The 14,393-nt window shown below is 39.2% G+C and overlaps 1 protein-coding gene across 1 annotated transcript; it reads right to left on the reverse strand.

Moving 5' to 3' along the window:
- Positions 1-8,378: 8,378 nt before the first annotated feature.
- LOC139006162 (olfactory receptor 11G2-like) lies at positions 8,379-9,320 on the reverse strand. The gene has a single exon (XM_070408716.1). The coding sequence runs from the start codon at positions 9,318-9,320 to the stop codon at positions 8,379-8,381; it is 942 nt and encodes a 313-aa protein (XP_070264817.1).
- Positions 9,321-14,393: the final 5,073 nt, after the last annotated feature.

Raw genomic sequence — 14,393 nt, forward strand, 5'->3', positions numbered from 1 at the left:
AAGTCATACTTTTAATGGTGACAAATAAAAATCCTATTTGTGAAAAAATGATAGTAAAATGGTAAGACTTTCTTTGAAAGAATTTTATGAGAATTATATATATACCAGTATTATATGATGCATGTAAAAGCTGCTGCACAGTGATTGGTCATGGCAGATATGAAAAACTGCCACCTAAGCATGATATCAAGCTGGGTAGAGTGTCCTTGAAACAGGGGGAAGATAGTTTAAAGATATAAAAAGACATAGAATCCTTGGGGTTGAGGGTATGAGAGGAGACCCAATGTTAAATGAGACCCCAGATTTTCTTACTCTCATGAAGCCTGAAAACTGCCAACAGTTCCATCAGACTTCAGTCCCTGCTGCCAGGAGTCTGAAGGGGAAATGGGAACTAACTTTAATCACAGTAGACTCAGTGATAAAGATGGGCAAGGACATTATTTTTATTTTATTTTTTTTTAAGCATAGTAAGCTCTACTTTATTTTTTTAATATATTTTTATTGAGTTCAGAGAGGAAGGGAGAGGAAGAGAGAGATAGAAACATCAATGATGAGAGAAAATCATTGATTGGCTGCCTTCTGCACTCCGCCTTCTGGGGATCAAGCCAGCAACCCTCCGGGCATGTGCCCTTGACCAGAATCAAACCTCTGACCCTTCAGTCCGCAGGCCAACACTCTATTCCACTGAACCAAACCAGCTAGGGCCAGGGACGTTACTTTTAGTGATGATTGGAAAGATACACAGTATTTGGGGCTTGTTAAAGTGAACCTTAAATGTCATTTGAAAAAGCACGTATAAAAGAAGGGTTGCTCCAAAAGCCTTGAAGAAATTGGTGACATCTGATATGTGTCTGGTTTTGAAAACCCAGAACCTGTCTGGAGGTGTCAGGTGAGCGGCAAACCAGAGGGGCCATTACTAGGCTACCATCTCACCAATGGATTCTGGGAGGGTCTTTCACCTTTGAGCTCATCACTGAAAGTAAAACACACTTGGGGACTGAGTGGTGCACTGTGATTGTCCCTGCTGCTCCTGAGGGATGGCCTCCCTGAAAACAAAGGCTTTTTCTCAAGGTCTCCCTATTCTCGCCTTAATTTTGAATAAAAAAAAGGGAGGGTGGGGGTATTTCTTATTCAAATACAACAACTCTGAAACACACCTTCCTTCCACTCTTGTTCTTTCCTTATCACATTTTTTTGTCCTGTTTACATGCAGTCCCACCCATCATAGTCAGTTCAACTGTATAAATGAAATTATGGTCATCAGACTAAAATAAAATTATGGGCACTTACAACACACACTTTCATTAAATCTCAAATATAGACAATTTAGGTGGTCTAGTACTGGTTTAAAACATCATATATCCTCCAACAAACTGGACAACCTGGAGGAAATGGACAAATTCCTAGAAAAATACAACATTCCAAAACTCAATCAGGAAGAATCTAAAAACCTCAATAGGCCAATAACTATGGAAGAAATTGAAGCAGTCATCAGAAAGCTTCCAGCAAACAAAAGCCCAGGGCCAGACGGCTTCACAGGGGAGTTCTACCAAACATTCAAGGAAGAACTAAAACCTACCCTCCTCAGACTACTACAAAAAATTCAAGAGGAAGGAACGCTTCCAAGCTCATTCTATGAAGCCAGCATCACCCTAATACCAAAACCAGGTAAAGACATCACAATGAAAGAGAATTACAGGCCAATATCCCTCATGAACATAGATGCCAAAATCCTCAACAAAATCTTAGCAAATCGGATCCAGCAGTACATCAGAAGGATCATACACCATGACCAAGTAGGATTCATCCCAGAGATGCAAGGATGGTACAACATCCGTAAATCAATAAATGTGATACATCACATAAACAAATTGAAAGAAAAAAACCACATGGTCATATCAATTGATGCAGAAAAAGCATTCGACAAAATCCAACACCCATTTTTGATAAAAACTCTCAGAAAGGTGGGAATAGAAGGATCATACCTCAACATAATAAAAGCCATATATGACAGGCCCACAGCCAACATCATACTCAATGGACAAAAACTAACACCATTTCCCCTAAGAACAGGAACAAGACAGGGATGCCCACTCTCACCACTCCTGTTCAACATAGTACTGGAAGTATTAGCCATTGCAATTAGGCAAGAAGAAGGAATAAAAGGCATCCAAATTGGAAAAGAGGAAGTAAAACTGTCCTTATTTGCAGATGACATGATATTATACATACAAAACCCTAGAGACTCCATCAAAAAGCTACTAGACTTAATACATGAATTTGGCAATGTAGCAGGATACAAAATTAACCCCAAGAAATCTGAGGCATTTCTATACACCAACAGTGAACTTTCAGAAAGGGAGATCAGAAAAACAATCCCATTTACCATCGCACCAAAAAAATTAAGATACCTAGGAATAAACTTAACTAAAGAGGTTAAAGACCTCTACTCAGAAAACTACAGGACGTTGAAAAAAGAGATAGAGGAAGACATAAACAGATGGAAGAACATACCATGTTCTTGGATTGGTAGAATCAACATCATTAAAATGTCCATACTACCCAAAGCAATCTATACATTCAACGCACTTCCCATTAAAATACCAATGGCCTTCTTCAAAGATCTAGAACGAACTCTCCAAAAATTCATCTGGAATAAAAAAAGACCCCGAATAGCTGCAACGATCCTGAGAAAGAACAAAGTAGGTGGGATCTCAATGCCAGATATCAAGCTGTATTACAAAGCCACTGTTCTCAAAACTGCCTGGTACTGGCACAAGAACAGACATATAGATCAGTGGAATAGAATAGAGAGTCCAGAAATTAGCCCGAACCAATATGCTCAATTAATTTTTGACAAAGGAGGCATGAACATACAATGGAGCCAAGATAGTCTCTTCAATAAATGGTGTTGGGAAAATTGGACAGACATATGCAAGAAAATGAAACTAGACCACCAACTTACACCATACACAAGAATAAACTCAAAATGGATAAAGGACTTAAATGTACGACAGGAAACCATAAAAATTCTAGAAGAATACAAAGGCAACAAAATCTCAGACATATGCCAAAACAATTTCTTCACTGATACAGCTCCTAGGGCAGTTGAAACTAAAGAGAAACTGAACAAATGGGACTACATCAAAATAAAAAGCTTCTGCACAGCAAAAGAAACCATCAACAAAACAACAAGAAAACCCACCTCGTGGGAAAACATATTTGCCAACGTCATATCTGATAAGGGCTTAATCTCCAAAATTTATAGGGAACTCATACAACTTAACAAAAAGAAGATAAACAATCCAATCAAAAAATGGGCAAAGGATCTAAATAGACACCTTTCAAAAGAGGACATTCAGAAAGCCAAGAGACATATGAAAACATGCTCAAAGTCACTAATCATCCGAGAGATGCAAATCAAAACAACAATGAGGTACCATCTCACACCTGTCAGAATGGCCATCATCAACAAATCAACAAACGACAAGTGCTGGAGAGGATGTGGAGAAAAAGGAACACTTGTGCACTGCTGGTGGGAATGCAGACTGGTGCAGCCACTATGGAAGGCAGTATGGAGGTTCCTCAAAAAATTGGAAATGGAACTCCCATTTGACCCTGTGATCCCACTACTAGGAATATATCCCAAGAAACCAGAAACACCTATCAGAAAGGATATATGCACCCAGATGTTCATAGCAGCACAATTCACCATAGCTAAGATCTGGAAACAGCCTAAGTGCCCATCAGTAGATGAATGGATTAGAAAACTGTGGTACATCTACACGATGGAATACTATGCTGCTGTTAAAAAGAAGGAACTCCTACCATTTGCAACATCATGGATGGAACTGGAGAGCATTATGCTAAGTGAAACAAGCCAGTCAATGAAGGAAAAATACCACATGATCTCACTCATTCATGGATAATAAAGACCATTACAAACTTTTGAACAATAATAGATACAGAGGCAGAGCTGCCTCAAACTGATTGTCAAACTGCAGTGGGAAGGCCAGAGAGAGTTGGGGGGCAGGAGGGAGGGGAGTAAGAGATCAACCGAAGGACTTGTATGCATGCATATAAGCATAACTAATGGACATAAGACACTGGGGGGTAAGGGAGGGTAGTGGTTTGTCAAGGGCGGGGGGGGGGGGGGGGAAAGGATACTTATGTAATACCCTTTGTAATACTTTAAGAGGAAAATAAAAAAAAAAAAAAAAAAAAAAAAAAACATCATATATCATCCCTTCCAATCACTGGCTTTGCAGTTCAAAGCCGCCTTCAATGATCCATAGGCACAACAAGTGTGCTCTTATTTCACAAGTTTTCCTGATTTAATTCCCGATTTTGGTGGCAGAAGACCCCACCGAGCACACTGTGTTGTGGGAGCAGTGCTCTCATATGAGTGTGCACCACCTCCAGGGAAAGGGTCTTCCCTGAAGAACTGTGTCTTCAGCTTCATTGTCCTAACTTGTGTCAGACTAACAGTCCCTGCAGAAGCTGAAGGAAATTCAGACATTGCTATTTAGGTGAGAGAGTAGAGTGGGTGGGAGTGTCAGTCATTGCACAGAAATATTTAGGTTTCATCCAATTTACATATTCATTTAAAACCCAGAATTTATATTTTTATATATAAATCACAGAAAAGGGTCTAGATGTATACCCACCAAACTGAGCACATTGCTGAAGAGATAAGTAGGTGTGTAGAAATGTGGATGTGAGGATTTTCATTATTTTGTACTGCTTTGTCTTTTACAATAAAAAATTAATTCTAAAATATATTGCTTATGTAATTTTAAAAAATAGAGAGAAAATGGAATATGACTCAATTTAAATATGGCACATATAACTTAAAAATCATGATAAAGATTTCCATCTTTTAACAAATAAGGCAGTGGACAGTAGTTAATGTTAGCTCTTTTTTGAGGTAAGCTATCATGCCTGTCATTTCTTCATTCTTCTTAATACCAACAAAGATCATTTTTGTTCCAAGAATGTATTTCCTGGAATTCTCAGGTGATGCTTTCACTCTTATCAGCATCCAGGTAAGAGAATTCTGTGGTCTGACACATCTTTGATTCAAATGACCCACGAAGAGGATGAGGATCTACAAACTAAATGTCACAGATCTGGCACAGAGCAGTGGCTATGGAGAGTCCTCCAGCTCTCTGGTTAGATGAGGAAAACATATACATATGAAATCTCTCTTATTTACAGCGGTTGTTTTAGGTATGCAGAAATTTCCCACATGCCCCTTGACTCCACACAAGCGTAGCCTCCCCCACTACCAATATCCCCCACCAGAGTGGCACATTTGTTACAAGTGATGAACCTACATACATTATCATCACCCAGAGTCCATAGTTTACATTAGAGTACACTCTTGGTGTTGTACATTCTATGGGTTTGAACAAAGTTATAATGATAAGTATACACCAAAAAAATAAAGGTTTGTGACTTGACCCATAAATCTGTGTAAGTAGAGAGGAAATAAGTGTGGGGACTGATGGAAAGGATCTTTGGTTATAAAGATGATTCTGAAATTTGACATGGGAGACATCAGAGACAGGCCATTTATGAAGTTATTATGCCTTCACAGGTATAATGTAGTGCTAGAACCTAGACAAAAATGAGTAAAGATGACAAAGATCACAGGGAAGATGCCACATAATTTAATAACATTAAGATTGGGTATGAGAAGATGAGGGATTGTAAATGTTAAGATTTGAAGTTCAGGTTAACAGTAGAGCCACTGGCGAATAAGGATGGCTAGAGCTAATTTAATTGTTTGTTGTGATTTTTTACTTTTTAATTTGTTGCTTTTTTTGTTTTTTCTTTATTATTTTTTCCTTTGTATTGAATTAGTGGGGGTGACTATGGTTAACAAAATTATACAGGTTTCTGTGCCTAATTCTACAACACATCATCTATGCACTATAGTGCATGTTTACCACCACAAGTCAAGCCTCTGTCCGTCACCATTTATCGCTTTTATAGCCTCCTGCACCTTCCCCTGGCCAGGCAATCACCACACTGTTGTTGTATTCATTAATTATTTTTTAAAAAGGAAATCTTACCCTTTGAGACAGCATGGATAGACCTGGACAACATTATGCTAAGTGAAATAAGCCAGTCAAAGACAGGTACCATATGATTTTACTCATATGTAGAATCAAATAAAATGAACTAACAAGCAAAATAGAGACAGACTCAGAAAATGGGCTGACAACTGGGGGTGGGAAGTGCGAGCTGGGTTAGGGAGATTGAGCAAAAAGAAAAAGAGAGAGATAAAAATTTATTTTTTAGAGCTAATTTAGAAGATTAGCAAATTTAGGATTCCATTTTTTAATTTGAAGTAGGTCTTAAGTAAAAATATCCAGCAGGAAGTTGCAGGTGTTTGACTACAGTTTAAAAATAAAGTTAGTGCTCCCCTGGCCAGTGTGGTTCAGTTGGTTAGAGTGTCGTCCCATACACTGAAAGGTCACGGGTTCAATCCCTGGTCAGGTTACCTGATGTCTCTCTTTCTCTCTCTCTCTCTCTCTCTCTCTCTCTCTCTCTCTCCCTTCTTCTCTCTCGAAAATCAATAAAAACATATCTTCAAGTGAGGATAATTAATATGCCTGGCCGGTGTGGTTCAGTGGTTGACTGTTGACCTATGAACCAGGAGGTCACAGTTCAATTCTCAGTCAGGGCACTTGCCTGGGTTATAGGCTTGGTCCCCAGTAGGGGGCATATAGGAGGCAGCTGATCAATAATGAGAGAGAATTATTTTTCTATCTTTCTCCCTCTCCCTTCCTCTCTGAAATCAATAAAAAATATATTTTAAATATAATTAATAAATAAAAATAGTGTTAGTGCTGGGGTTATTTCAAAACAAAGTTTTTGCCTAAGGTTTCCTCATGAAGTATAATACTATAAATTAAATTACTACTGTTGAAAACAAGAATAGAGAGTATTAACTACTTCTGAGAGACATGTATCCAGAATTTGACAAAGAACTACATGAAAGTAAGTGCACCTTAGGTCTGGATAGTAGTGATCTCACGAAGTCTATGGCTCTTTGGCTTACACTGAGTACTAGCTAGCCTTCGTGTGTCTGAATATGGAAGATTTGGACCTACCTCCTTAAGTGTAATATTAGCAAAATACGGGGAGTCAATGAAGTTAGCATAACCCTACTGAGGATTCTTGTTGGTTCTCAAAACTATACTTGCAATTATGAAGTATTTTTAAGTAGTGTTTTTAAATAGTCCCTGATATTGAAATGTGTGTGTTTTTTTTAATCTGGTTACCTAAAGGGTTGTTGGTTAACCATTTGTATATTTGCAATACATTAGACATTTGCTATGCTCTAAGGAAGAACAACTGGCTTTGATAAAGGCCAAATTTGAGGATGTTGAAGTATATTAAGAAGCATGTTTCCAAATCTTAGCTATTGTAAATTGTGCTGCTATGAACATAGGGGTGCATATATCCTTTCTGATTGGTGTTTCTGTTTTCTTGGGATATATTTCTAGAAGTGGGCAGCACAATTTATAATAGCTATGATTTGGAAACAGCCTAAGTGCCCATCAGCAGATGAGTAGATTAGAAAACTGTGGTACATCTACCCAATGGAATACTATGCTGTGGTAAAAAAAAAAAAAAAAAAAAAAAGAAGGCATTCTTACCATTTGCAATAGCATGGATGGAACTGGAGAGCATTATGCTAAGCGAAATAAGCCAGTCAGAGAAAGATAAATATCACATGATCTCGCTCATTTGTGGAATATAAAGAATACCATAAACTGATTAACAGAAATAGATACAGAGACAAAGAAGCATCGAACAGACTGTCAAACTTCAGCGGTATGGCAGGGGAGGGTTGGTGGGGGGTAAGATATCAACCAAAGAACTTATATGCATGCATATAAGCATAACCAATAGACACAGACACTAGGGGGTGAGGGCATGTGCCGAGGGGTGGGGGAGGCACAGGGGAGGTCAATGGGGGGGGTGGGGATACATATGTACTACTATTTGTAATACTTTAAACAATAAAAATAAAAAATAAAATAAAAAAGAAGCATGTAATAGAAACCAAAAGAGAAACTTGAAACTCAATTATAGAGAAATATATGAAAATCTTATTAAATTATATTTAAAAATAAAGAAGTTTGAGTATAGACATATCTAAAACATAAGAGTAATAACTTCCTGAGACTTAAATCATGAGTCTAATAAATTTTTAAAATCACCTTTCCAATATATGAAAATAAAATAAACCGAAAGGGAGAAAAAAAAATCATCCTATTCATCTCATGATCTTTCATATTTATTTTCCTAAATATTAATGATGCATTATATTAAATTTGGTTTTTGAATCTTTTAGAGATTTCTCACAATAATACATTCAGAATTTTCTTTAGTGCATCCTTCATATCTTTGTTCCGGAAATTATAGATAAGGGGATTAAAGAATGGAGTTGCCAAAGCATAGAACAAGGTCACAAATTTCTGCATACCAGAATAGTTCCCAGAACCTGGGCTAACGTACATCACCATGACTGAACCATAGAACAGAGACACCACAGCAAGGTGGGAGGCACACGTAGAGAAAGCCTTATGCCTTCCTGAGCCTGAGGGCACCTGTAGCACCACACTTAGGACACAGAAGTAAGTGCCAAGAATGTACAGAAAAGTGAGAAAGATGATGAGAGAGCTAATGATACCGCAGGCAAGAGTAATTCCAGATACTGGAGCACAGGACAATGCCAGCAAAGGTGCCAAGTCACAAAGAAAATGGTCAATGGTGTTTGGACCACAGAAGGGCACCTGAGATATTAGAGTCAAAGGCGTCAATAACCAGAGAAAGCCACCTGCCCAGCAGAAGATCACCAACTGAGCACATAGACGATGGGTCATTATGGTGGGATAGTGCAAAGGTCTACAAATGGCAAGAAATCTATCCAAAGACATCACTGACAGAAATAAGCCTTCAGCAGCACACATGGAGAAGAAGAAGTAAAACTGGAGCAGGCAGCCTGTGTAGGAGATGCTCTTGGTCTGAGAGATGATGTTGGCCAACATTTTGGGCACATCAGAGCTGACATAGCAGATCTCTAGGAAGGAGAAGTTGGCCAGGAGGATGTACATGGGTGTGTGGAGTTTCCTGCTTGACCATACCGCACAGATGATGGATGTGTTCCCCAGGAGGGTCAGAAGGTAAATGAAGGAGAAGAGCACGAAGAGGAGGATCTGGATGTCTCTGCAACAGGGAAAGCCCAGGAGGAGGAACTCACTCACGAACCCAGAGATATTAGTAGTCTCCAGAGTCCTCATTAGTCCGACCTGTGGAAGTGACAGGGACAGTAAAAGACACAAAAATATTTACACTAGTTTTCTTCTTCCTGGTGAAGAGATATATCTTTATTTTCCTCAATTTGAGTTACAATATTACTATCTTCCCTTCAGAAGGTGAGTTGTGCTTTCTTCTTTGTCTCCTGCATTTATTTAATAAACAGTCTTTGCACATATTACTGCCAGGCACTAGGAAATAGGGGGTAGGGGAAACAATGAATAAAAAAGCAGAGACCTTACTCTTTTGGAGCTTATGTCAAAGATCAACAGTGTGGTGATGGCCAGAGGGGAGGAAGAAAGGGAACGGGTGAAGATGGGCAAAGGGGGGTAGTGGGAGACATATATAATAATATAAACAATAAAGTTTTTTTAAAGATGGTATCTAAAAAGGGGGAGGTGACTTAGGGATTCTGTCCTGTTTGAGCTCTCTGGTAATGACACCGACCCCATGCCCCATTCCCACACAGGCACAATAGTGAAGCTTATTGGGCAGTTTGCAATAGCACAGTGTCTTCTTCAGGGGGCATGATGAATAAAAGTGGACAGTTGCTTTGCTTGGCCTCACTATAGGTCAGCAGTTGAGATGTTTCAAAGGCCCCCGCCCCCGAAAAAAATGTGGGGCCCACATGACAGAGGACTCACTGCCAGTCTGACTAGTTCAGACTTAATTTTCTAGTCAATGAAAAACAACTGCAGCTAGTCTAGTATAAGAGTAAAATGATCTAGGTTTATGGAAGCTGCATTTGAAAGACAATTTGCCAGACAATTACAGGGCAATAAAACTAGCAGGAAGCTATTAGAAAGCTATTTCAATAGGCCAAGTAAAAATTGTTTATTGAATGCTGACCTAGGGTAATGTGTAAGTAAAATATACCAGGGATGGATTCAAAAAATGTATAGAAACCTAATCTCTTGGTCTTTAAAATCAGCAGAGGCAGTTAAGTGCTGCTCAAGGAGCAGAGGAGAAAGACACAAAATAAAGAGGCCTCACTTTCCATTTGCCACATTAATACTCTTGAGCTCCCTTCTGATTGTCCTCTCACCTGGGATGACTCACAGGAGAGAGCCACTCACTCCAGCACAATAGTCCCACTCAAAGCCTTCCTGTTTCCACAGGTCAACTCCTGTTGTTGCTTTGGGTATCTCTCAGATCCCACTGGATTCCCCACTGGGTTCCCCAGTCCCCAGGAGTATTATAATACTCAGAGCTATAATCTGAGTAGTATAGCTCATTAAATAAATTAGCTTCTACTTACAAAGTTTTTCTCTCCTGTAAGTCACATACAGTGGATGTTGATTTGCTATGCTGTCATCTGTGTCAAAGAGAGCAGTAAACAAGAGAGTCATCTAAATTATTGCCAACGTCTTAAAGAAAAATTTCCCATTTTCTTGTCAGCTAAGAATGCAATTCTTTTGCAGATGACCTGCAATAACAAAATGATGCTTTGACAAAAAATATTTTCTTAATCACATGTCTAATAAGGTTTATATAATCAGAATAGTGTTTGCAAAGGAAAATAATCATGAAAATTTATGCTCCTTTTTCATATCTACATATGTAAAAGCCTAAGCAACCATTACGACTGGACAACCGAGCGACTGGACAATAGCTATGATGTGCACTGACCACCAGGGGGCAGACGCTCAATGCAGAAGCTGCCCCCTGGTAGTCAGTGTGCTCCCACAGCCAACCTCCCCCAGCCGGCCAACCCAATCAGCCCTGATTGGGACTAGGCAACACAGCCCCAATCACCAGCCAGGTCGAGGGACCCCCACCCATGCACGAATTCGTGCACCGGGCCTCTAGTAGATATATAAAAAAGAATGGACATTCAGATATAGGAAAGAAGTTACTGTTCCATCTTGCCCATACCCACTTATCCTAAGTCAGCCCATGAGTCTGAAATGTCAGCTACTTGGTAAAACACCTTTGGGTTCCTTTCTTCACATGGATCCCTTTCAGGTTTTACTCAGAGAATAGAACATGCCACAAATCTGTCCATTCCCCATTATTTGTCCCTTCCAGACTCTGAAGCCTGTCTCTGGAGACCTCAACCCCAGGAGCATGAAGGCAATTAACATGCATCATACAGACTCGAGTATGTTTCATCTCTAGTGATTGTCATTTTGGAGATTAAAACTACATGAATGTGCACACACTCATATGTGCACACACTCATATGTACCCTCACACACAAACACATGTACATACACACATATTCCAGACTAACACAGCATCGTTCCCTCCAGAGTTGCCTCTCCTAACCTTAATAAATTACTTCGAAGCTAACAAAAGTTTTTTGACATGAGATGCAGCATTATCTTCAAACTTTGTTAGATCTATAGTCTCCCATTCCTGTTGTCCAAACTGTAATTTAAAGAGTTCATCCACTATATCCAGAATGAGCCTATTCTCAGATATCCACAGAACTACCTATCTCCATTGTTTACAAACTCCTTATCTCCACATACAGATCAAACAAGACAGATGCTGGTCAACCAGGAAGTTATGACATTGTGAAAGAGAGCAGTCCATTTCCTCTTCAAAAACTACTTTTTTTTTCTAAGCCTTCTTACAGGTAGGTGTGCTCATGTAACTGAGCTCTAGTCAGTAGAATACAATCAAAACTGATATGCAACACTCCAGGCCGAACCCACGCATGGTCCTTGATGACGGTTGATGTAATTGAGCATGTTGACCTAGGAAGCTGAGTTTGAAGGTGATGGACTCAAAGACGGAAAAAGCCTGGGTTCCAGAATCCTCACTTGAAGCATAATCGCCTGTCAATTAAGAACATCCATTTGGATTTTAGGTGAATAGTAAATAAATGCCTTTCATATTTGATCCACTAAAAAAGAATATTGTTTGGAGAGCAATAATGTGAATAAAATATTTACATTTTGATAAATGTATACAGAAAACAATCTGTGGGTGGCTATATCAAAAAGTATACTTGTAGGCTTATTTCCTTCAAATCTAAAACAGCAGGGGGAAAATTAAGGAAACAATGTTTATGAAGGACAAATTCTGATAAGTGAAAATTTTGAGTCATAGAGTGAGTACATTTTAAATTTTGGTAAATGAGGCCACATTTCCTTCCAAAGAGGTTTCAGAGCTTTCCTCATTACAGTTACTTTTCTCTCTGTCCTTAGCATCAGGGCCTAGCTTTTCATACTGTATTGCTGGCCTAGCTCTTCAAACTGGGCTCATAGTGAATATAGGAACACTATCAGATGCCTCCATTATGATTATATATGTTGGTATCAATTGAGATAACATACAGTGTATTCTTCAGTTTAAAACTCTTTCATCCAAGGTGAACCAATGTCTACACTTTTAATTGAATACCTTCCCAACTTAAGGCCAAGAGACATATGAAAACTTGCTCAAAGTCACTAATTATTCAAGAGATGCAAATTAAAACGACAACGCAGTACCATCTCACACATGTCAGAATGGCTATCTTCAACAAATCAACAAATGACAAGTGCTGGTGAGGATGCGGAAAAAAAGGAACCCTTGTGCACTGCTGGTGGGAATGCAGAGTAGTGCAGCCACTATGGAGAACAGTATGGAGTTTCCTCAGAAAACTAAAAATGGAACTCCCATTTGACCCAGTAATCCCACTTCTAGGAATATATCCCAAGAAACTCGAAACACCAATCAGAAAGGATATATGCACCTCTATGTACATAGCGACACAATTCACCATAGCTAAGATTTGGAAACAGCCTAAGTGTCCATCAGCAGATGAGTGGATTAAAAAACTGTGGTACATCTACACAATGGAATACTATGCTGTGGTAAAAAAAAGGAATCCTTACCATTTGCAACAGCATGGATGGAACTGGAGAGCATTATGCTAAGTGAAATAAGCCAGTCAGAGAAAGATAAATATCACATGAGCTCACTCATTTATCGAATATAATGAACAACATAAACTTATGAACAAAAACAGATCCTGAGACAGAGAAGCATCGATCAGACTGTCAAACCTCATAGGGAAGGTAGAGGAGGGTGGGGATAAGGGGGAGAGATCAACCAAAGGACTTGTATGCATGCATATAAACCTAACCAATGGACACAGACAACAGGGGGGTGAGGGCATGAGTGGGGAGGTGGGGGGACAATGTGGGGGATAAGGACACATATGTAATACCTTAATCAATAAAGAAATTTTTAAAAATTTATGACCCTCCCCAAAAAATGTATTGCTCAAACAGAGAAAATTTTGGTAGTGTAATGAAGTTCTATTAAAAATTATTCAGGGGTGACATTGGTTATTGAAATTATATAGTTTTCAGGGGTACAACTTTATAATACATTATCTGTATATTGTATTGTGTATTCACTATGCAGATTCAAGTCTCCTTCCATCACCATTTATATACCCTTTACTCTCTCTACCCTCCCCAAACCCTCTTCTGATCCTTCCCCCACCCCCTTTCTCTCTTACTCCAATAAATTTAATAAATATTGTTCAGGAAAAATAAAAAATAAAAATAAATAAATAAAAATCTCCTCTTCAGTCAGTCTTCAGCTGGTATTTCAGGGTGAATATTCCCCAATTTAGTTCAGTTTCCGTTAGATTCTGGGAGGAGGTGGAAGAAAGATCCACTTACTCTGCACCATCTTCCAATCCTCCCCAACTCCAGTCAGGGCTCTCTTGGCAAAGGAGAATCACTTCTGTATTCCAAGGAGAAAGGAAATTAGCAGCTTACATGACGATTGGGAGGGTTGGGGAAGCAATATGGAAACTGCTGCTAGTTTATGAAATCAGACCTTTAATTGGCACACTCTAACCCAAAGCCATATAGGAAAGTGGTGCTGGGAAACGAAGCCTCAGACTTCTGTACAGTGCAGAGGACGTTGGAGAAAGAGGAGGATGATACAAAATTGACAGACAATCTGGTACAAACAAATTAAACCAAACACCCATATCAAGGGTGAAAGGCACAAGGATGCCATCAGAGCCCATGGCTCTCCCTGTGTTAGTAAAGAACCTCGTGGATGCCATGAGCAGAGTTCCTAGGGCAAATCAAGCGTAGGCAAAT

This window comes from Myotis yumanensis, unplaced genomic scaffold (assembly GCF_028538775.1).
Source record: "Myotis yumanensis isolate MYYU_CA2020_CCGP unplaced genomic scaffold, mMyoYum1.0.hap1 SCAF_1, whole genome shotgun sequence".
Taxonomy (NCBI): Eukaryota; Metazoa; Chordata; class Mammalia; order Chiroptera; family Vespertilionidae; genus Myotis; species Myotis yumanensis.

Excerpts from the sequence above, each read along its gene's own strand:
- LOC139006162 (XM_070408716.1), bottom strand. The coding sequence starts at position 9,320 with ATGAGGACTCTGGAGACTACTAATATCTCTGGGTTCGTGAGTGAGTTC.